The 24,783-nt window shown below is 42.8% G+C and overlaps 1 protein-coding gene across 2 annotated transcripts in view; it reads left to right on the top strand.

Moving 5' to 3' along the window:
* Positions 1–24,783, top strand: part of PTPRB (protein tyrosine phosphatase receptor type B) — a 136,634-nt gene that overhangs the window by 44,077 nt on the left and 67,774 nt on the right. For both annotated transcript variants that reach the window (XM_030214108.1, XM_030214109.1), the window contains 3 exons: positions 17,553–17,828; positions 20,045–20,302; positions 21,247–21,510. In XM_030214108.1, the coding sequence (XP_030069968.1) occupies positions 17,553–17,828; positions 20,045–20,302; positions 21,247–21,510 (798 nt within the window). The remainder of the gene's footprint in view (positions 1–17,552; positions 17,829–20,044; positions 20,303–21,246; positions 21,511–24,783) is intronic.

Below are 24,783 nucleotides of genomic sequence, written 5' to 3'. Positions count from 1 at the left end.
AGATGATACCTTTTTTATTGGACATAACTTAATACATTTCTTGATTAGCTTTCGAAGGTTGCCCTTCTTCGTCAGATCGGAAATAAGCAAATGTGCTAGCTGACAGTGTATATAAGTGAAAACATTCAAGCATTACTATGACTGTCTGACAGGGTGGGAGGATGGGGGTGGGTAGGAGGTATGCATGGGGACATCAAAGCAAATAAATTTGTCTCTTAGAACAGGAATCCTACATCAGGAGGGGTTTGTAAGAAACCTTCTCTAACAGACTTGAGTACTGACAATACATTGGTACAATCCACGAAATAGCATAAGTCATATTCTTCAGTCATCACTTAATGGTCCTTTTCCTAAGCCTTGGTAAAAAGTGACCTGCGATAGCATAGGCACGGGTTTTGGGTGCGCAAAGAATTATTTTTCAGCGCACCTGTGCCTTTTTGAAAATTTCTGCCGAAAATGGATGTGCGGCAAAATTTGAATTGCCGCCCGTCTGTTTTGGGTCTCGGACCTTACCGCCAGCCATATTTATTTATTTATTACATTTGTACCCCGCTCTTTCCCACATACAGCAGGTCCAGTGCGGCTTACATAGTAAAAGAAAGCATCTTACGTGGTAAAGAATACAGTAAAAACAAGGAAATGTGGGAACAGTATTATAAATTGTGATGATCATAACTACTTACATTATGAAAGGCAATTCAAAGGACATGTGAAAAAGAACGTAATGAACTAGAATAGGGAAGGTAAACAAGGATATGATAGGTGAAAGGGAAGGAGAATGGGAGGGAAATGGTAAAGGATGGAGGGAAGAAGATGAGGGATTGAGTGTAACATTGAGGTCAGAGTAAGCGTCGACGTCTTAGCAGGAGTATCATAGGTGATCTGGTGGAATTAAGCTGGTCCATAGACCTAGCGGTACAGAATTTCAGCAGTCATGACCTACGCGCATCAGATGCCACTTGGCGTGCTTCTGCTACACGCATCCGAAAATAAAGAATACCTTTCAGACGTGCGTAGTGGACCCACGCCAAAAATGAAATTACCGCAAGAGCTCTGTGGTAGTTGGGTGCTAAGTCCATTTTGGCGTGCATTGGGCGCATGTAGACTCTTACACAGCTTAGTTAAAGGGTTCCTCAGATTCATCATTGATAGGACATGTGAGCAAAGAAATACATTCTTCAAGAAGTCTACATCTAACCATTATAAACAAGATACAGAAATCATTTCTAAAGAGGCTTAAAACGTCTGCTTCATAAAACCTGTTCCCTTTTATAAGTAAATATTAAAATAGCGATTTTCTCCATATTAGGTGAAAGATTATTCAGTTTTAGACAACAATAAAACACACTGTACTATCAATCAATGGATTTTCCTTACGGAAATAATTATTTATTTATTTATTTATTTATTTGTTGCATTTGTATCCCACATTTTCCCACCTATTTGCAGGCTCAATGTGGCTTACATAGTACCGTAAAGGCGTTCGCCAATTCCGGTATAAACAGTTACACAGTGATGTTATGGTAGAATAAGGTTCATGTGGAACAAACATATTAGGGAATCGTATAGATGAAGAGTTACGTTATGTCCATTACGTTCTTTGGTTTCGTAGTGTTGCCCCTCAGCCAAAGAATGTGTTGCTTCCCTCATTTTTTTTGTTTCCCGCCTTCACAAAAGTAGGCAAGAAGGGTCACCACCTCGGATTCCAAACCAGAAGGTGCACAAAGCCACACCTTTAAATCAGTCTACCGGTCTGTGAGCATGCAAGCCTGAAAGGGAAAGGATGATAAAAGAGCTGAACCACTGTTACTCGGTCAGTTTTACCCAGAGTGCTTTGCAGACAAATACAATCTGGGAAATGAAAAACACGAAGATAGCTTCAATAGTTGTAACGGCCGGGCCTGATTATTTGTTTTTAATGTGATTGTAATATGTTATTGGCAAGACAATGACAGAAGGCAATGATCACACGTGGAGTGGCATTTTCAGTAAGACATTTAAGTCCGACTTTGGACATTTTGCTCCGAATGTCCCAAATTCAAACAGCAAATATAGCCATTTTCGAAACAGCAAAACATCTCTCTCTCTCTCTCTCTCTCTCTCTCTCTCTCTCTCTCTCTCTATATATATATATATATATATATATATATATATATATAATTTTTTTTTTTTTAGAAAATGACTGTTTTGTGCTTTGTGCATTTATCTTTATAGTCCATTTTGAAAAAATAACCATACAAGGAAAAAATGTAAAAATTCAAGCCATTGGGATGTAGGAGGACCTGGCCACACAGACATCCCAACAGAGCAGTGGGGTACTCTAGGGACTTGATATAAAATTTCCAGATACACATCTCACTGTTACCCCCTTATATTGAATGGTGAACCCTCCAAAACCCTACTATTCCCAACTGTACACCACTACAATAGCCCTCATCTTTGAAGGGGTCATCTATATGTGGGTACAGTAGGTGTTTGGTGTAACAGTTAGAATGGGATATGAGCCTGAGTCCCCCTCTCTATAGTGCGCTGCACCGACCACTGCACTACTCCAGGAACCTGCTTTTTGCTCAAATACAACTAGCTATAACATCCGAAGCTGTCATGGAGGCTGGTATGTACTGTTTTTTTTCCACATCTTTGAAGGATGGGAGGAGGGTCACTGATCACTGGGGGAGTAAGGGGGCATCATTCCTTAATCCCTCCTGTGGTCATCTGGTCATTTAGGGCACCTTTTAATGCCATATTCGTTCTAAAACCAGGTCTAGACTTAAACGTCTAAATTGTAGCCCTGGGCGTTTTTTGTTTTGTTCCATTATGGCTGCAAAAAATCCAAGTGTTAGGAATGCCCTAATCCCACCCCCCATCGTGTCCCTTTGTGATTTAGCTGCACTGCAGGCAAACTGCATAGATAAACGTCTCCAAAATAGGTTTAGAAAATACCAGTTTAGACATTTTGAGAAGAAATACGTCCAAATCGTTCTTTATGACACTTTTTCGACATTTTTCTGTTTTGAAAATTCACCCCTTAGTAGCCTAGTAAATGATGGAACATAAAGTCCTATATGGTTCATCTAACATGCCCAGTGAGGAGGTTAGATTTGTATCTCTCAATTAGTGCAGGTTACACCTCTCGTCCCCTCCCGCCCCCATGCCTTGGTAGTAGGTTACAACCCCCGTGATATTGCCAGTCAACAGCGGTAGATCAAATATTGCAAAATAAATACATGAATAGCCACTGGTGAAATGTTTAGGTGAATGGTTGGTGGAAGTAATTACAGCACAGTGTATGAAGCACATGCTGATACCTGGAGTTTACGTAGATTTCGCTTCTCCCTTCAGTTCAAAAAGCTCCAAGTTGTGACAGAGTTAGACATTTACTTGGAATCTCACACCCATTTGGTCTTTTCTCATTGGACTTCAATTTCTGGCACCTGAGTTGGAGAGATTTACTGTGCAAAGGCAGCTGTTACCCTCAAGCACGGGCTGCTTCTGCAGTGAGGGTACGTTTCAGAGGTACCACATTAGGTTTCTTAACATTACATGTTGTTATTTTTTTGCAGTTGAAGCCTACTTCCGTCATAAGCTAGCAAGCTACTGAGTCAATATATCTTATACAGTAGTAGCGTCATGACATTTGGCATGCTTTAAAAGTTACTGCAATACACGTTGATTCCTGGAGAGGATCAATGAGGCAGAGGTTGACGTGTATCATCTCCTATTAGATTGTAAGCTGTCTTTCTTCTATGTTTGTGCAGCGCTGCGTATGCCTTGTAGCGCTATAGAAATGCTAAATAGTAGTAGTAGTAGTAGTCTCTTGTAACCAGAGCTAATAGTGTGATGTCATAATGCCTCAGTCCACCAATAAGAGCCAATCTCATCAGTGATGTCACAATGGCTTGATTGTCCTATACTTGGCTCACTTTTATTACATAGCTCTTTGAGCAGGGACTGTCTTTCTTCTATGTTTGTGCAGCGCTGCGTATGCCTTGTAGCGCTATAGAAATGCTAAATAGTAGTAGTAGTAGTAACGCAGAGTTCCAAGTTCCGCCTTGGTGATACAGTGTATATAGGTGAATGATTGACAGTACAAGTACATTTTCTTTGGCTGGACATGAAGACCCAGAAGCTTTACTGTATCTCCTCTGTGCAGGGGTTTCTTATGGGGGTGGGTTGGATTTATTACGTTTTAAAATTATATTGTAATTCGCCTTGAGTAATTTTCTGTCAAGGCACACAACCAAGCTGAAATAAAGACATACATGCATGATTATTTGGGGGGGGGGGGGCCTGATATTAAGGTCACAGTGGTCAGCATTTGGTAAAACACTGGCCTCTGTGGGTACAAATCCACTGCACATTCAGTGCTGGAATCCAGATACCTTCCGGAGTCAGCATCGAGCAGTTGGTGCTGTCCAGTTAACAGCAATATTCTCCAGACACCTAACCAGATAAACTTGGGGAAGCCTTTTAGCCGTCCTAATTTTATCCGCTTATCCGCTGGTTTTCATTCGTTGACTGTTTCTTTATTTGAATTTTTTTTCAGTTTTGCATTGTTGCTATGTTTGTAGAATTCGCTGTGATTGTTTTTATTTATGTGATTTTACGTATCTTCTTTTGTTCACTGTCCTGGATAACGGTGGTTTCAAGTAATAAATCCAATCTAATAAATCCGAATCCAATCCAGTTAATGGTCTGAATATCGGCGCTAACCAGATAACCTCTGACTCTGCCTAAGGACCACCCTGATACTGTACAGATAGTGCTGAGGTGATCAGAGGGAATAATCTGATCAATGAATATCCCGCTTTCTGGCACCGCTCTGGTTAGCAGGTTACGTAATGGGAGGTGCACTGGTTCTCGTAATCCTGGGGAATGTTATCATGGAACACACCAGGTGTCACAAAAGAAGCAGCCAAAGGAACCAACTAGTGAGAAATAAATAGAACATTTATTTATTTATTTGTTGCATTTGTATCCCACATTTTTCTACCAATTTGCAGGCTCAGTGTGGCTTACATTATGGCGTAATGGCGATCGCCATTTCCGGATAGAGAAATACAAGTGGTATTGCATTAAGGCGCATAAATGGTAAAGTAAAATACACAGTCATACTGCATTGACGAAGTTCCTCAATGATAAAGTGAATAATAGAATAAGTTAGACAATCAACTATAGAAAGTTCATTTCCGGTATGTGAAATAAAGTGGTAGTGTGTATTGCGTAACTTTCATTAGTAGCGACGAAGGTTATCAGTTCGGTTTTGTCTAGTTCATGTAAAGTCTAGTTGTCTGGTCTTTAGGATGGATCATTATGGTACGCCTTTTTGAACAGGTTGGTTTTCGGTAGTTTTCGGAAGATTGCTAGGTCGTGCGTTGTTTTTATGGCTTTTGGTAGTGCGCTCCACAGTTGCGCGCTTATGTAGGAGAAGCTGGATGCATATGTGGATTTATATTTAAGTCCTTTGCAGCTGTATTACATAAAGCAATCTGTGGTGGTGAGGTGTGATTAGATACTCTCCTACCACAGGGGTGTTTCAATCATCGCCCAACATGTTTCTACAGGGGCACATTTAGTCTGTATAACATGAGCAAAACACCTTGAAACAAGATATTCGATGTATGAAGACTGCCTGTCGTTGACTTCTTGAGTTGCTTAGAAACAGCTACTTTGGCCTACTTCTTTTGTGACATTTGGTCTTGTTTTGCAGCCTCTTTGTGCTACTTGGTTTATCCGGATGGAAAAGCAGCAAAAAAAAAAAGTAGAGAAGGACAACAGAAGTGACAGCTCTTGGAGTATTTGTAAGGAGATCCTACACAGGTAATTGCCCTGGAAAAAACCTTTACTGCAAGCATATGATCCTGGAGCGGAAGACACATGTGAAAGTGGACAAACGTACCTCACAAAACGCTGCAGAGAATGGCAAAGCTTGAAAAAGCCGTAGTAAACAAGGAAGGCATCGCAGTTATGTCCTATACCTGCAACTGTTTCTACGACCCCTGAGGCAGGCAGGTTGTCCCAGCGAAACATGGTCCCATGTCGGTTCCATATTGGTGCCAATAAAGAGTTTTTCCTGCGTGGGATCTCCTTACAAATGCTCCCAGATCTTTTACTTGTCTTCTCTATTTTTTTTTTTGTTGCTGGTTTTGGATTTTCGTAGAGGTGTTCTCTCCCATTGTTGTTCGCGCTGACTTATCCGGATGGAAGACACCAATTCACAACGTTGCAACCGGTGTTGAAAAAATTATGAATTACATCATAGGCAGCAATTTTTTAAAAACTTAGGGCACCATTTATATGACAGATTTATATGTGTAAATCATCACATATGTATAAGTAGCTGTTTTTAGAAAAGACCTTACTTATCTGTATTATGGCAGCATGCGTGTTTTGGGTGGCCTTCACATACATGTGTATTGCCATGTTTTATAACAGCGATATACCTATTCAAGAGGGCTTGTAGCCACTGGCATTTCTACCTGCCTTCACTCGCATAACAACATAAGAATAGCCATACTGGATAAGACTGATGGTCCATCTAGCCCAGTACTCTGCTTCCAGCAGTAGCCAATTCAGGCCAGAAGTACCTGACGGAATACTAAATATTAGCAACACTCTGGGATCCCAAAGAGTAGCAAGATCCGTGCTACTGATCCCAGTGGCTTCCCCATGTCTATCTTAATAGCAGACTATGGACTTTTCCTCCAGGAACTTGTCCAAACTTTTATTTTAAAACCCTGATATGCTAACAGCTGATACTACATCCTCTGGCAACGAGCTTCAGGGCTTAACTATTCATTGAGTGAAAAACTGTTTCCTCCTGTTCATTTAAAAAGTAGTACCATATAACTCCGTTGAGTGTTCCTTAGTCTTTGTACTTTTTGAAAGAGTAAAATCTTGATTTACGTTTACCTGTTCTACACCATTAAGTATTTTGTGGACCTTTATCATATCCCACCTCAGCTGTCTCGTTTCCAAGCTGAAGAGCCCTAACCTCTTTAGCCTTTCCTCATACGAGAGAAGTTCCATCTCCTTTATCATTTGGGTCGCCTTTCTTTGAACTTTTTCTAATTCTGCAAAATTCTTCTTTGTTGCTGGCAGGGTGGAGGAGTGCGCGCTTGAAGAGGGGATTGAGTTCACCTCTCTGCCATTCGGGGAACCAGTTAGGCTGAATGTTTGTAGTTAACTGGTTACCTTTGACCAGATTTAATCAGATAAAGATAACCAGTTCGGGTGAATATTGACATTATCTGGTTATATTTAAGCCAGACCCTTGGAATATCACTGGCCCCTCTCTTACATAACCAGCTCACGGGTCAAGTTTTCTAGCTAAACTGGATTTGCAGGCGGGAATTGTAGAAGAGCATCTTTTAGTTGGTTAACTGCTAAGGATGTTATAATGCCGTTGTATCGCTCCATGGTGCGACCGCACCTCGAATATTGTGTCCAATTCTGGTCACCGCATCTCAAAAAAGATATAAAGGAATTGGAGAAGGTGCAGAGAAGGGCGACGAAAATGATAAAAGGGATGGAACGACTTCCCTATGAGGAAAGGCTGGGAAGGTTAGGGCTCCTCAGCTTGGAGAAAAGGCGGCTGAGGGGGTGATATGATAGAAGTCTACAAGATAATGAGCGGAGTAGAGCGGACAGATGTGAAGCGTTTGTTTACACTTTCAAACAATAATAGAACCAGGGGACACAAGATGAACCTAGAATATGGTAGATTTGAAACAAATAGGAGAAAGTTTTTCTTTACCTCAGTGTGTAGTTGGACTCTGGAACTCGTTGCCGGAGAATGTAGTGACAGCAGCTGGCCTTACAGAGTTTAAAGGGGGTTTGGACAGATTCCTGAGGGAAAAGTCCATTGAACATTATTTTTTTTTTGGGGGGGGGGGGGGTGCAGGGTTCTTGAAGCCTGGATTGGCTGCTGTCGGAGACAGGATGCTGGGCTTGATGGACCATTGGTCTTTTCCCAGTATGGCAGTGCTTATGTTCTTATGTTTCTAAAAGTTCTGTGTTAGACAATAAAGGGTAAAAGGTCATGGATTTGATATACTACCTTTCTGTGGTACAACCAAAAATGTCCACATTCATTATCTGCAGGGCTTTTAACATCATAAGCCCTCAGCTTCTAACACAACAGTCCTAGCGCCAGTAACGCTGAGACCCGAAGGAGCGCTCAAATCCCATTACGTCCCAGATGCCCAACCCTTAGGCTCTGTCAGACATTTCCTCCAGCAGGGTGGATCTTTTCCTGTAATTGCAAAAATAAGAAACTAGGACTGCAGGTTTGATTTAGAGCACCTTCTGCTGACTTTTAAAATAAAGGCTAATAAAAATAAAACTGAAACGTCGACACCCTTGTATTGGATGAAGTAAAGCAGGACAAAATTAGCGAAAGCTGACACCACACTGCAATATGAGTGAATCATAAAAAGAATTTCAACAGTAGTGTGAAGGGGAGGAGGTCAGGAGAGGGGGGGGGGTGGATGGATCTATGATCAGAAGGTGAACAAATACTGTAGTATTACATCAATGACCTTATAAGGACACAAAAAGGGACCGTCAAAAGAATCCAAGAACACAAGATTTATGAAGTTAAGATGATCAAGAAAGTACCTGACAAAGATCGATCACCTTGCGATCATCCATCCAGCTCTCACACCCTATCCGTTCCCCCTTCCCCGTTTCACAATTCACTTGTATTTTCTATTTTTCTGCTATCTTTTGCTCATTCTGTTGTTGTGACCTGAGAACGGAGGTTTTTACCTTGCAGTCAAAAATATATCAAATTAGTCCAATAAAAAGAGATTGCTTTATATTCATTTTCTTCTAAGGAAAATATGCTCTAGTCTCTGTCTCCCTCTGCTGTCTATTTCTGTCCTACCTTAAAACTGAGCTAGGTCTTTTCCGCATTCTCTCCACCCTTCTCTTAATGGAATTAAATTGTTTTCATTGTGCAAGCTTTTAGGATAGAGGAAAAAAGAAAACAAAGGAGGAAACAATGTTAATTCTTGAATGTCAATCTGTTCAAAATTCTGCTGCATGACTAATATTCCGCCAGGGTCGTTATGCTCATATTAGCCCTCTCCTCAAGTCACTTCACTGGCTTCCTATCCGTTTCCGCATACAGTTCAAACTCCTCTTATTGACCTATAAGTGCATTCACTCTGCAGCTCCTCAGTACCTCTCCACTCTCATCTGTCCCTACTCTCCTCCCCGGGAACTCCGTTCACTGGGTAAATCTCTCTTATCTGCACCCTTCTCCTCTACCGCTAACTCCAGACTCCGTTCCTTTTATCTGGCTGCACCATATGCCTGGAATAGACTTCCTGAGCCGGTACGTCAAGCTCCATCTCTGGCCGTCTTCAAATCTAAGCAGGGATTGTCTCTTCATGTTCAAGTGTACAGCACTACGTATGTCTAGTGGCGCTATAGAAATGATAAGTAGTAATAGTAGTAATATACAAAATTGTCACCTAATTAAATACACAACAGCATATAGAGAATCACTAGGAGGAAAAAGCCTCAATGAGCTGCTTATACCGCTAAAATCTCTGTGGCCTAATCAGCAGCTACGGTGTCATCATAGGCAGAAAAAAACCTCCTGTGTAATTATTTTTACGTCTTAACATGTATAGCAATTTTCACTTTAATATAATCAGAATTGTTGAAAAAAATAAGCTGAATAGTACTTAGCTTTCATCTCAGGCCCTTCAATATAAAACCACCGCTACTGTCCAATAATGGCCAGCGTTTCGAAGTCGGCATCATGGATATGCGGGATTGGTATATTCTGCTCAGTCCATTTTAGTTCATGCTGCTGCTACTAATTTCAAGCCTGAATGTCCACAAAAATATGCATAAAATATAATTGATGTCAGTTTTTAAAAGAGGCCACACTTACGCATTTAGTTTTTCCTACATAAGCACACAGCTGTGGAGCGCATTACCAAAAGCCTTGAAAACAACGTACGACCACCTAATCTTCCGGAAATCACTAAAAACCAACCTGTTCAAAAAGGCATACCCTACCGATCCAACTTAAATGCCTAATCTCTGCAACACAACCAAACTAAAGAACGTAATGGACATAACACAACTCTTCCGTTCTCTGCAACGCAACCAAACTAAAGCACGTAATGGACATAACATAACTCTTCCGTTCTCCGATTCCCTAATGTAGCCGTGCCATGTGAACTTGATCTTACCACAACATCACCCTGTATTTGTTCACACCGGAGCCTGCAAAGGCTTCTCCGGTACTATGTAAGCCACATTGAGCCTTCAAATAGGTGGGAAGATGTGGGATACAAATGTAACAAATTAATTAATTAATTTAAAAAAAAAAAGAATTCATCAGCACTACCCCTCCCCCCCCCGGATTCTACATATCACGCCTTAATTTCCGTGCAGAAATCAAAGCATATTCTAGAACAATGCATGTAACTTAATTGGTTAACTAGCTATCAGCGCTGTTAATTGGTTGTTAACAAGTAATTACCAGCACTAATTGGCATTAATTAAGATTTACCCAAAGAACTTGCTAAGTGTGTTCTGTAACATGGTACACGTACATTCCAAGGTGCATAGTTGAAAAGGAGGTGTGGTTATGGGTGTGGAATGGGCGGGTTGTGGGTGTTTCTAAAATCTATGGGGCCCTTTTACTAAGCTGTGGTAGGCTCTAAGCACGTGCAGCGTGTGCCCCCCTGGCAGTAATTTCAGATTTGGCATGCACCTATAACACCTGGATGAATTATTTATTAATTTCCTCCCACACCTGCCATTTTGGGCAGTAATCGTCAGTTGGCGCGCACTGAGCGGTCACCGTGTGTGTAGCACGTGAGCTCTTCTAGAGCAATCGGTGGCATTAAAGGCTCAGGCCGGTTTTAGATGCACACTGGCTTCAGTTTTATCGCATGCCCTTTCCCCATCTGTCACGCTGGTCAGGAATAGTGAGCCCTTGGGCCACTGCCGAGGAGCGGCAGGTGAATCACCCAAACAGGAGGCAAGGCAGAACAGACTGGTACCACCAGAACTGGAACAGCCGGACTGAAGCCGCTGGACTGGAACAGCAGCAATAAGCAGTAAGCAGGAGAATAGTCCACGAGCCAAGCAGAGTCTTACTGGCAGGCAGCAAAGCAGAAGGGAAACCAGGAACCAAACAGTCTATAGGCTGGCGGCAATCAGTAGTAAACCAGGAATCAAGCAGGGACTTGGGCAGGCAGCAGACAGTAGAATAAACCAGGAAACCAGCAGGGTCAAAGGCAGGCAGCAATCAGTAGAATAATCCAGGAAAACAAGCAGGGTCAAGCTGACAAAGAAAGCTTTCAGGGCAACCGCAACAGACCAACAGGGACAGGAACACAACTCAAGACCTCTGTTGCCAAGGTAAAGTAGAAAGTTTCCAGGTGGTTAATAAAGGCAACATACAAGGGAGGTCACCAGGTAAGGGTGCTGCTTAGTTCCAAAAATCCCAAGACAGTCTGGAAGGCTGGAAAATCCGGACCGGACGGGCATGACTTCTGGAACATGGGAAACAGCAAACAGACAATCCATCACAGCCACCAGGTCTAACCACCAGGTGGCGAGATGCATGACAGCATGAAACATGGGCACAATTGTGACACCATCATATTTTAAAAAAAAACCTTTTTTGCAGACACAGTAAAAATTGGCCCAGCGCATGCCTAATAAACACGCCTACACTGCCACAGGCCACTTTTACCGTGGCTTAGTAAAAGGGCCCCTATGTGCATTATTATAGAATTACACCCGCTCTGTGACTAATTTAGGTATTAGGATTTAAGCCAAGTAAAACATGGCCTAAATGGATGCGACCAAATTTGGTCACATCAACAGGCGCTTGGCGTATTCTGTATACCGTACTGAAATTTAAGCTGATTTTATAAAATTTAGCTGTAATTTAGAGAATATGCCTGGGCATAGTTCTTTACTGTACAGGAAGCATGTATAGAATCTAGAATGTGTTCTGGGTACTCCAGGGGTGGCACCCACTACACATTTTTGGTCACATGTCCAATTTGCACACACGATTTAAAATGGAGTAGCAAGCCAATTAGTGCCATGGAAATGGTGCGTGCTTGGGAGGGGGGGGACTCCCACCGGAGGCCATGTTGGGCTGGTGGCAGTCCCGGAAGAGCAAGCGGTAAGCCCAAGTTGGGCCCCAGTGTACGCTAATCTCACGTTATTTATGTTTTAAAATATTTTGGGGGGGAGGAGGCATGGGAGTGGACAAGGAGTTAGGAAGCGTTATCTGGCTCCAGCGCTCTGATTATCACGCACTAAACTGCATAACGTGGACTTTAATGGGAGAGCATTTAGCATCTCCTAACTAGGAGGCAGTTAAGTACTCTCACATTATTTTTTTTTTTGCAAGTCCCACGTGGTAATCCAAATATGAATGCACAACCTGCAATAAATAAATAAATTTATATATATATATATATATATATATATATATATATATATATATATATATATACACACACACACAACTTTTATACCATGATAAATCTGGGTTTAACGCATAGGAAAGTCCTGCATTAGCTCATGCTAAGCCCAGATTTTGCCCCTAAGAACATAAGACTAGCCATACTGGGTCAGACCAATGGTCCATCTAGCCCAATATCCTGTTTCCAACAGTAGCCAAACCAGGTCACAAGTACCTGGCAGAAACCCAAATCGTGGCAACATTCCATGTGGAACCCCAAGAAATAGCAAGATTTTGGAATCCTAAAGAGTGACAAGATTCCATTTAAAATCTCAAATAGTAGCAACATTCCATGTAGAACCCCAAAGAAAAGCAAGATTCTGGAATCCTAAAGAGTGACAAGATTCCATGCAGAACCTCAAAGTGTAGCAACATTCCACGTAGAACCCCAAAGAATAGTAAGATTCTGGAATCCTAAAGAGTAACAAGATTCCATGCAGAATCTCAAAGTGTAACAACATTCCACGTAGAACCCCAAAGAATAGGAAGATTCTGGAACCCTAAAGAGTAGCAGCATTCCATGCTACAAATCCCAGGGCAAGCAGTTGCTTCCCCAAGTCTGTCTCAATAGCAGACCTTGGACTTTTCCTCCAGGAATTTGTCCAAACCTTTATAAAACCCAAATATGCTAACCGCTGTTACCACATCCTCCGACAGCAAGTTCCAGACAGCTAAAGCGATAGAGGAACCTGCAGTAGTTGAATTTGAGCCCCCCCCCCCCCCCCCTTCCCTGGTTGTCAGCTTGCAGATCTAACTATTAGGCTATTCCTTCGCTCCAGTTTTTCAGATGACTTTAATACCAGTCCTTCCTTCAAAGCCGCGTGGCCCAGCTGGGAGTTCACCATTAAACTATGAAGTGATAGAGCATTTGGTGGCAGGCAGTAATTCTTTTTGCAAAAGGCTTTCTCTGGGTGGCTGTTCATATCAATGCTGGCGAGCGGCCAGTACAGAATTTTACAACAATGGAAATGGATTTTTAAGTGTTTGTTTCCAGCCAGGGCTTTTGCAGGCCAGTCACTTCCCAGTCTGCATTGTTCCTTTGTTCTAACGGATGTTAAAAAGGACCAAGTGTTTTGTTTTCTGGGCCAGAGAGATTAGATAAAGTCTGAATTTCTGAACTTTGCCTTCTAAGCACGCAACCCATTAATTAAATAAATAGATAAATGTGTGTATATGTTTGCCTTTTAAACCGAATATTAAAGTTAACGTTAAATGTTTGAAAAATAATCATAATTTATGATGAGTGACTTTAACAGTTCTGGGTTTCAATTTCTTTTGATATGTGTGGAGGGACATTTTCAAAAAAACATCTAAGTCCCCCAAAAAATGTCCTGCTCATAACATCCCCCCAAAAAATGCCCATTTCACAGCCACAATCAAACAGAAAGAACATCTTGATTTCTTGTCCGATTTTTGCACTGAAAAAGTCCGAAATGAATAGCTATTTTCCAAAGCGAAACGTCCAACTTTTGAACAACACAAAAACCAGGGTTTATGAACATCTGTCTGGAATCATTTTCAAAAATAGTGTGACACAGATGTCCCTACAGTAGCCTAGTGATTAGTGCAGTGGACTGTAAACCCCTTTTGTGCCTGAATGTTCACCACTTCAACAGCTTTCGGGTTTGCTGGTGTCCTATATATTTAGGTATAATAGGCATTTTTCTGTTTCTGGAAGGCTCAGAATTCTTTTAACTAAAAAAATAAGTAGAGTTAGTTATTAGGAAGGGTATGGAGTCCAGGTGTGCGGATGTTATAATGCCGTTGTATCGCTCCATGGTGCGACCGCACCTGGAGTATTGTGTTCAGTACTGGTCTCCGTATCTCAAAAAAGATATAGTAGAATTGGAAAAGGTACAGCGAAGGGCGACGAAAATGATAGTGGGGATGGGACGACTTTCCTATGAAGAGAGGCTGAGAAGGCTAGGGCTTTTCAGCTTGGAGAAGAGACGGCTGAGGGGAGATATGATAGAAGTGTATAAAATAATGAGTGGAATGGATCGGGTGGATGTGAAGCGACTGTTCACGCTATCCAAAAATACTAGGACTAGAGGGCATGAGTTGAAGCTACAGTGTGGTAAATTTAAAACGAATCGGAGAAAATTTTTCTTCACCCAACGTGTAATTAGACTCTGGAATTCATTGCCGGAGAACGTGGTACGGGCGGTTAGCTTGACGGAGTTTAAAAAGGGGTTAGATAGATTCCTAAAGGACAAGTCCATAGACCGCTATTAAATGGACTTGGAAAAATTCCGCATTTTTAGGTATAACTTGTCTGGAATGTTTTTACGTTTGGGGAGCGTGCCAGGTGCCCTTGACCTGGATTGGCCACTGTCGGTGACAGGATGCTGGGCTAGATGGACCTTTGGTCTTTCCCAGTATGGCACTACTTATGTACTTATGTACTTATGAACCTGGGTGTCTTGGTTCACAGTGGTATTAACCACTAGGCAATGGCGTTCCTAGGGGGCTGACACCCGGGGTGGATCGCTGATTCACCTCGCCCCCCCCCCCCCGGGTGCAGCGCCCCCCTCGGATGCAGCGTGACCCCCCTCCGGCGAAGCGACACCTCCCCCCGCGAAAGAACCCCCCACCCCCCGGGTGCACGCCGCTGGGGGGGTGCCGTGCGCGCCTGTCCGTTCGTTCCATGTTCCCTCTGCCCCGGAACAGGAAGTAACCAGTTCCGGGGCAGAGGGAGCATGGAACGAACGGACAGGCGCGCACGGCACCCCCCTCAGCGGTGTGTACCCGGGTCGGACCGCCCCCACCGCCCCCCCTTAGTACGCCATTGCCACTAGGCTATTCCTTTGACCTGTTTGCTGCTTTGTTCAGAACAATCGTAACCTGACAGAACCTGGTTTTCCTTACTAGGGAAGGGGGGGGGGGGGGGACAGCTACCACTTGGGGATTAAGGAGAGTCATGCCTTAATCCCTCCAGTGGTCAGCTGCTCAAGAGCAATTTTTTATAACTTGGACGTGAGTGAAACAGGTCTAGATAAAAAAAAAATGTCCTTTTTTTTTTTTTTTTTTAAGACATGGATGTTTCTTCCCATTTGAAAATCCCTGTTGGACATCCAACTTTTGGGCCTAGTCCCACCCAAAACATGCCCCCTTACTATCTGGTCGAACTGGAGTGTGAAACGTCCAAAGTCTGACTTTCCAAACAGACGGCCCTTTTTTAAAGGCATTTTAAGACATCCGTCTGCTTTGAAAATGAGCACCTAACTATTACAGTAACTAAAAAATGAACCCTGTCCTATCTCTGCTCTATCAGCAAGATTTCTAAAGCTTTTATTTATCAGAACAGGAAATCCTGTGCCCTTATGATTTAATATAGAGTTATCAGCTGTACGCATTTTTCCAAGCACCTAGGATAATTAAGCTTGTCTTAGTTTTTATTTGTAAATTATAATGCTTTTGATGCCAGAAATTCACAGGCAATAATTTAAGGGAGCAAAGAATAAACTCTTTGTGCTCGGCTGCATGATTGAGGAGGGCAGAGCGACAGGTTGGAACACATTGCCTTGTGGGTAGGTCTGGTCAGTCCTAAGCTCTCCATTTCACACAGACTCCCCTGTGACGACTTACTCATGCTGTCCGATGCTCTTCTCCAAGTCTGTGCCTGAAACCTTTCATTACAGTATATAAATAGAGCTGTCTACCCTTTTTATAGCCCTTCTATAAAACAATAACCTCAGACTGAAAAAGAAGACAATGAAAGCAAAGCCCGTCCTCTCTAATTACTCAAACTCATCAAAGTAACAGCGGAATTTTCAACAGGGATATTATTAGTTAATCCATATTTTCACCTAGATAAAGACTAATTGAGATTTCTTTTTTCCCTGCAGGTGCAAAATAGAGAATTAGTTTGTTATTGCACCCATCATTATCTAACATTACTGAATTATTTTAATTGACTAAGGCAGTCATTTTAGAAGCCCTGTTCACAAGTTGAACAATGCATAAACTGGCATTAAGATACGAATATCGTACACACGTCCAAATCCCAATTTGACAAAGCTGGGATAAACGTGTTCGAATCATGTCTTTTGCAAGGGGGTGTGGATGGGTATGTTTCCGAAGGGGAATGCCCATTTATATCCCACGAGATCAATGTCACAATTTACACCTGCTCCTCGGGACATCTGGGTTATGGAAAAAGTGCTTGTGTTGTGCAAGAATGTACTGAAGGGATTAGGGGAGGCTGGTCTTTAATGTTTTACCCTCTTCCCCACACCACCTCGGATATCCCCAAGCCCAGCTAGTAGAAGTCTTCCTCCAGCGCTGTTCGCTGCCTCACGCCGCCTGCCCTGCTTCCCCCCGCAGTGTGCATGCTCGGTTTTAATGAAATTGAGCACGCACGGTCTTGTGCATGTTTAAAGTCACCAAAACCGAGCATGCGCTTGGGAGGGTGGGGAAGCGGGGCAGGCAGCGCGGCAGCGAACAGCACTGGAGGAGGCTTCTGCTGGTGCCAAACCAGCAGACCTTGGGGGCCAGAATCCAATTTGAGGGGTTCAGGCCTCAAGGCCCCCCACCCCCCTAACAGAATAGTGCCTAAGTACCATTAAACCCCGGGTGCTGAACTTCAATTCCAGTGCCTAATTTATAGAATTAGGATTCTTCTAAATACTATACATTCGGTAAAGAGTTGAGTCTGATTTATTAACAGTTTTCCCTCTCATTTTGTACCTGTTGGAAGATTTCTTTAAAAAAAATCCATTCCTATTGTGTATATCCACTGTCAAAGTACCATTCCAGTAATGCCCAGCCTGCTAATCTCTCAGCTTCTGCTGGAAAGTTAGGCTATACCCTCTGCAAATGGGCAACTGGGAGTTTCGCAGCAAAAACTATTCAAGTGAAAAGCAAATTTCTAGAGCTCAAATTTGGGAAATGTGGGTAATTAAATCTAAATCCCCCAAAATCTCAGATCCAAATATATTTCCAAATCTAGAATAACAACGTTGAACTCTACAGAACTAACAAATCAAGCCATTCACCTTTTTTTTTGTTTGTTTGTATGTTTTTCTTTTACATATAGATCCTTTACCGCCTGCTAGATTTGAAGTTAGTAAAGTGAAAGCATCAACAAGTTTACAAGTCTGGTGGACTCCCTCTTTGGGGAAGGTGGACACGTATGAGCTGTACTTAATCGACAGCAACAAGAAAAAACTCCAGAAGGTCCAGATTTCTGGAAACGTTTCTCAGAAAGAAGCCACATTTTCCAATCTTATTCCTGGTAGCAAATATAACCTTGGTATTACTGCTGTTGCAGGGGACAAGAGCTCCCCTGCTGTGGAAATTTATGGATCTACAGGTAAGATTTATTTTGTGAAGCCTAAATATAGTCAATTTCCATTGTAAAATGTTTTCAGGGATTCATTTTTTTTCTTTTGTTTTGTTTTTTTCTAATACCCTCTGTTTGTTCTGTGATAGACTAGAAAACCTGGTGGAAATGCTGGTGTTCATGTGGCACACTGTGGGGTACTTTTACTAAGGCGTACTAATGGATTTATGTGCTAAATGATAAGATGCCCATTATATTCCTAATGGGTGTCTTATCATGTGCTAATCATTAGCATTATTACTACTACTTATCATTTCTACTAGACGTAAGCAGCGCTGTACATTTGAACATGAAGAGACAGTCCAGCTTACAATCTAATTAGGACAGACAAACAGGACAAACAAGAGCTAAGGGAATATTAAAGGGAGGATGATAAAATAAGGGTTCTGAACAAGTGAATAAGGGTTAGGAGTTAAAAGCAGCATCAAAAAGGTGGGCTTTTAGCTTAGATTTGAAGACGGCCAGAGATGGAGCTTGACGTACCGGCTCAGGAAGTCTATTCCAGGCATATGGTGCAGCAATATAAAAGGAACGGAGTCTGGAGTTAGCAGTGGAGGAGAAGGGTGCAGATAAGAGAGATTTACTCAGTGAACAGAGTTCCCGGGGAGGAATGTAGGGAGAGATGAGGTACTGAGGAGCTGCAGAGTGAATGCACTTATAGGTCAATAAGAGGAGTTTGAACTGTATGCGGAAATGGATAGGAAGCCAGTGAAGTGACTTGAGGAGAGGGCTAATATGAGCATAACTACACTGGTGGAATATTAGTCGTGCAGCAGAATTTTGAACAGATTGAAGAGGAGAGAGATGGCTAAGTGGGAGACCTGTGAGAAGCAAGTTGTAATAGTCTAAGCGAGAAGTGATAAGAGTGTGGATGAGGGTTCTGGTAGTGTGCATACAGATTTAGTGTGCATACACGTACGTGCAGGACATCAGACTCACAGAAACAGAAGCCTAGCAGAAGAGGACTTCGGCTGGCAGGGGTTTGGGGACCCCTGCCAGCAAAGGTACCTGATGGCGGCAGCGGGGGAGGGTTGGCGGTGGCGGGAAGGGGGGTCAAAAGGGTTAGTGTCGGGGGGGGTCAAAGGTGGTGGTGGTGGTGGCGGCAGTGGGGGGGGAGTCAAAAATGGCGGGGGGTCGGCAGCACCGGGGGGGGGGGGGGCTAAAATGTGCCCACTCACCTCGGGCTCTGGACCCCCCTCCCGCCGAAGTCTGGCTACGCCCATGGAATAAAGCAGGGGTGGACTGGCAAGGATCTGGGCCCCTGGGCAATAAGGCTGATGGGCCTCTCACCACCTACTGGTGTGGCCCCTCGGGCACTGCCCTGTTATCCCAAAGGTCAGTCCACCCCTGGAATAAAGCAACTGTATTTTTATAACAGGGCAACTAGTTAAGATGCCACGAAGGCACCTGCTTGGGTGTTATTGTATAAAGGATTGGAAGTACCTATGGGGTCCTTTTACTAAGGTGAGCTGAAAAATGGCTTGCGGTAGTGTAGGCGAAGGGTTTTTCAGTGCGCCTGTAAAAAAAAGGCCGTTTAAAAAGTTTTGCCGAAAATGGACGTGCAGCAAAATCAAAATTGCTGCGTGCCCATTTTGGGTCTGAGACTTTACCACCAGCCATTGATCTAGTGGTAAAGTCTCACATGGTAACTGGACGGTAATGACCTACACGCATCAAATGCCACTTGGCGCGCGTTCGATACACTCACCTGAAAATAAAATTATTTTTCATCCGCACGTATCAGACGCGCGCCAAAAATGAAATTACCACGAGAGCCGTGCGCTAACTCCATTTTGGTGTGCATTGGGCGCGCATAGATGCTTACAAGGCTTAGTAAAAGGAGCCCTATATGTCTTGATTAAACTCCTGCTCAAGAGTCATTGTAAATGTTCATGCGTAAGGTTTGCATGTAAGTGAATTGATTAGTATTTTATAATCAATGCTCATACTTGTGAACTTTATCCACACTCTGCCCGGACCACACACCCAGCTAGCCACATAGCCACAACAAAAAAGACTTCCAAAAATTCCACCCAGCCTGTATAACAGACAAAAACAGGAGGAAGAATATTCCAGAACCTGCTTTATAAGACTGGTGACATGAAGCAGGGAATATCATTCCAGCCATGATATACTATACACTTCAGTCATTTATTATTTGCCTGGATTGTCTTTTCTTTCACCAGTTCCATCACCAGTGAAAGCTGTTCAAGCATTCAGCACGACTAACGTAGCCCATGTCAGTTGGTTGCCTGGTGCTGGCATTGTTGACCAATACAGGCTGGTACTGCTGGACAAAGAGAACCCACTGCATGAGGTTATCCTTGGGAAGCTCTCTACCTCCTACACTTTTCACGGACTTGCACCCGGACACCTGTATAACTTCACTATCATGACTGAGGCCGCTGGACTTTACAACCAATATGTTAAATTAATTAGAACAGGTAAGTTGCAGCGACATGCCGTCAATCTACGTAAAGTAAATTGTGGACCAAATATGTGTAGGCCTAAGGACCAAGGAAGGCCTTTTCACTGGGTTGTCAATTTCAACTGTAGATTCGCACATTTCAAGTTATGAATGTTTGTTATAAGGATGCAGGAATCATATTTATTTATTTATTTATTATATCTGTACCCACATTATCCCCGAGTAAGTTTGGGCTCAATATGGCTCATATAAAACATTAATTGACAACAAGTTCAGATTACATTACATTAAATATACATCCAAAGCTCATGATAGTACAATGCATTAAATGATAATAATATAGTAGAATTAACAAGAATGACAAATCTTAAAGATCATCCAGTGAAGTATTTTTTCACGAAGAGAGTAGTGGATGCTTGGAATGACCTCCCGCGGGAGGTGGTGGAAATGAAAACGGTAACGGAATTCAAACATGCGTGGGATAAGCATAAAGGAATCCTATGCCGAAGGAATGGATCCTCAGGAGCTTAGTCAAGATCGGGAGGCAGGGGCTGGTGGTTGGGAGGCGGGGATAGGGCTGGGCAGACTTTAAGACTTTAAGACTTTTAAGATAGCAAAGCACCAAAATGTGGACGTGGTCATTTTTGTTTCAGTGGATTATCAAAGTTGAGGCTTAGTCAATTGACTTTCCATATGACACAGTGTGGCTGATGTGTTGAAGCCTGCCGGTGTTTTATTGTCATGCGACTTTATAAATCACCTGAACCAACCTTTAAAATACTTGGCCAGTAAAGTTTTGCGGCTATTCTGTATTTTTCCAGGACTCAGAGTGATCTCTTATCTGAAGAGAAAGAGATATTGGCAAGGTGAAATGAAAACACAACGTGGAAACCGTGCAGTGTGCTCAGTTTCCTTTTTATTATTTTTATAATATTCTTGTATTTTCTTACTTTTATTAAGCTCCTGCAGAAGTCTCCGATCTGAAAGTGATTAACGACGGCAGTTTGGATTCGTTGAAAGTCACCTGGCAGAGGCCTCCAGGCAGCATCGATTTCTACAACGTCACACTGTCCCACAATGGGGCCGTCAAAGAAAGGAAAACCTTACAGGCAGGAGTCACCGAGGTCACCTTTCGAGGTTTAGCTTCAGGCCGACTGTATCATATTAATGCCAGTACTGTCAGCGGTGGATTATTCACTGACAAAACCACAGCTGGAAGGACAGGTAATTGTTTACCCACTTATATTTAATTATTTATTTATTTGTTGCATTTGTATCCCACATTTTCCCACCTATTTGCAGGCTCAATGTGGCTTGCATTATGCTGTGATGGCGATCGCCATTTCTGGATTGAGAAATACAAAGTGATAGTGCATTAAGGTTCATAAATGATAAAATAGATTACAGAGTGGTATTGCATTAGAGTTCATAAATGGTAGAGTAAATTATAGAGTAAGTTAGACATTTAGATATAGAAAGTTCATTCCGGCATAAGAAATCTAGTGGTAGTGCTTAGGATGGATCATTGTGGTATGCCTTTTCGAACAGGTTAGTTTTCAGTGATTTTTGGAAGACTGTTAGGTCGTGCACTGTTTTTATGACATTTTGGTAGTGCGTTCCATAGTTGCGCACTTATGTAGGAGAATCTGGATGTATAGGTTGATTTATATTTAACTCCTTTGCAAGTGGGGTAGTGAAGGTTCAAGAATGTGCGTGTTGACCTTTTTGTGTTCCTGGTTGGCAAGTCTATGAGGTCTGACATATAGACCGGGGCTTCACCGTAAACGATTTTATGGACCAGGGTGCAAACTTGGAACGCAATTTGTTCTTTTATTGGGAGCCAATATCATTTCATAAATTTAATCCCTTCTATCCGAGAAGTTTAAGGTCTTCACGGTGGCCTTGCTAAAGGGACAGATGTTGGGGGTGGGGATATCAGGTCCTCTTCCTAGTCTCTGTGGGCCCCTTTTACAGAACAGCGGTAAGCCCAACGCAGGCTTAGCGCTCGCTAAACAGGAAGTACCGCAGGGCTACCGCAGCAGTCCAGCAGTTCTCCCCACCCCTTGCGCGCCGTCATAGCCAACACTATAACATTTTTTTGTAGCACCAGATGTACCCGGTGGTAATTGAGCAGTGCCGCATGCTGCCCGGTTAGTGCCACGGCGGTAAGGGATTCCTCCCGCTCCCCTCCTCCCGAAATGGCCATGCAGCAAGTGCTTTTACTAAGGTGCACTAAATGATAAGATGCCTACTATATTCCTATGAGTATCTTATCATTAGCGCACACTAAATCTGTTAGTTCATCTTTTTATTTTATATTTATTTTATTTGTTGCATTTGCATCCCACATTTTCCCACCTATTTGCAGGCTCAATGTGGCTTACAATGATCCATCATGGCATTCGCCATTCCAGAGTAAAAGACACAATTGGTGTTACATAGAGAACATGGATGACATAATTGAATTAAGCAAACAGATATAGTAAGAAAACATTCAGACTATAAGGTAGAGTGGTGATGTGTTACAATTTCAGTTATTGATCATTGTGGTATGCCTTGTTGAAGAGATAGGTCTTCAGAGATTTACTAAAAATTCGTTCGTAAATTGTCAAAGTTGTGACCCAAAAATGCTTGATTTGACTCTTTTTTTTTTTTTTTTTCAAGTTTATTCAGTTCTGTGGATTTTGAGTATTTTAAGTCATTGCCTTTATTGATTTATTTGTTGGGATTTATTAACCACCTATAAAAAGAGATTCACCCAAGGCGGTGTACAGCAGGTACAGTTTAACATAAAACTTACAATTATGTTAACAGCATAAAAATAGTAAAATGATCAGATAGAACCATAAATACAATCAATGAGGTAAACTTGAGAAAAGCAAATTAAAACCTAATAAAAAGACTAACAAGATACAGTATCAGAAATATACACATCTGACAGCACTGAAATTCAAATAACAGATATAATACAATGTCAGCATAATACTAATGAAACACCTAATAAGCAGGCTTTAGAACATTCAAATAACATAGATATGATGCCAATGCTTTCCTACAACACAATGGAACATCTTAATAGGTAGATGAGGGGCAAGATGGGTAATACACAGTCATTGGGATATATAGATGGGTGGCTAAACTGAAGGCAATTTATATGTGCAGTTGAATAAGATATGAAGAACTGGTCTAAGTTACAGGGTTTGCAGAGTGAGTGGATAGTCAGTCACCACATGTTTTATCTGAGGGAGTAATTATATGATGAAAAACTCCTCACGAATAAATCTGAGAAGACTATCAGGCTTATCTAACACGGCTACCACATCTGTCTACTCAGGCTTATTTTCGAAAGAGAAGGATGCCCATCTTTCGACACAAATCAGAAGATGGGCGTCCTTCTCACAGGGTCGCCCAAATCGGCATAATCGAAAGCCGATTTTGGGCGTCCCCAACTGCTTTCCATCGTGGGCACGACCAAAGTTCATGGGGGCGTGTTGGAGGCGTAATGAAGGCGGGACTTGGGCGTGGCTAACACATGGGCGTCCTCGACCCATAATGGGAAAAAAAAGGGCGTCCCTGACGAGCACTTGGACGACTTTACCTGGTCCTGTTTTTCATATGACCAAGCCACAAAACGTTGCCCGAACTGACCATATGACCACTGGAGGGAATCGGGGATGACTCCCTGTACTCCCCCAGTGGTCACTAACCTCCTCCCACCCTCAAAAATATCTTTAAAAATCTTTTGTGCCAGCCTCTATGCCAGCCTCAAATGTCATACTCAGTCAGGTCTATCGCAGCAGTATGGAGGTCCCTGGAGCAGTTTTAGTGGGTGCAGTGTACTTCAGGCAGGCGGGCCCAGGCCCATCCCCCCCCTACCTGTTACACTTGTGGTGGTAAATGTGAGCCCTTCAAAACCCACCAGAAACCCACTGTACCCACATCTAGGTGCCCCCTTCACCCCTAAGGGCTATGGTAGTGGTGTACAGTAGTGGGTAGTGGGTTTGGTGGGGGGGGGGGGGTTGGGGGGCTCAGCACACAAGGTAAGGGAGCTATGTACCTGGGAGCAATTTCTGAAGTCCACTGCAGTGCCCCCTAGGGTGCCTGGTTGGTGTCCTGGCATGTGAGGGGGACCAGTGCACTACGAATGCTGGCTCCTCCCATGACCAAAAGGCTTGCATTTGCTCGTTTCTGAGATGGGCGTCCTTGGTTTCCATTATTGCCGAAAATCAGAAACGACCAAGTCTAGGGATGACCATATCTAAGGACGACCTAAATTTCAGGATTTGGGCGTCCCCGACCGTATTATCGAAATGAAAGATGGACATCCATCTTATTTCGATAATATGGGTTTCCCTGCCCCTTTACCGGGACGTTTTGCGAGGACGTCCTCAGCAAAACTTGGGCGTCCCTTTCGATTATGCCCCTCCACGGGTTCCAGCCCTCAGAACGACAGCACCTTGATCTGACCAAGTGGGTGAGGATACAACTCATATTGCA

This window comes from Microcaecilia unicolor, chromosome 9 (genome assembly GCF_901765095.1).
Source record: "Microcaecilia unicolor chromosome 9, aMicUni1.1, whole genome shotgun sequence".
NCBI classification, from domain to species: Eukaryota; Metazoa; Chordata; class Amphibia; order Gymnophiona; family Siphonopidae; genus Microcaecilia; species Microcaecilia unicolor.
Note: the sequence above shows the minus strand (reverse complement) of the source record. Positions and strands in the feature narration are given on the sequence as shown.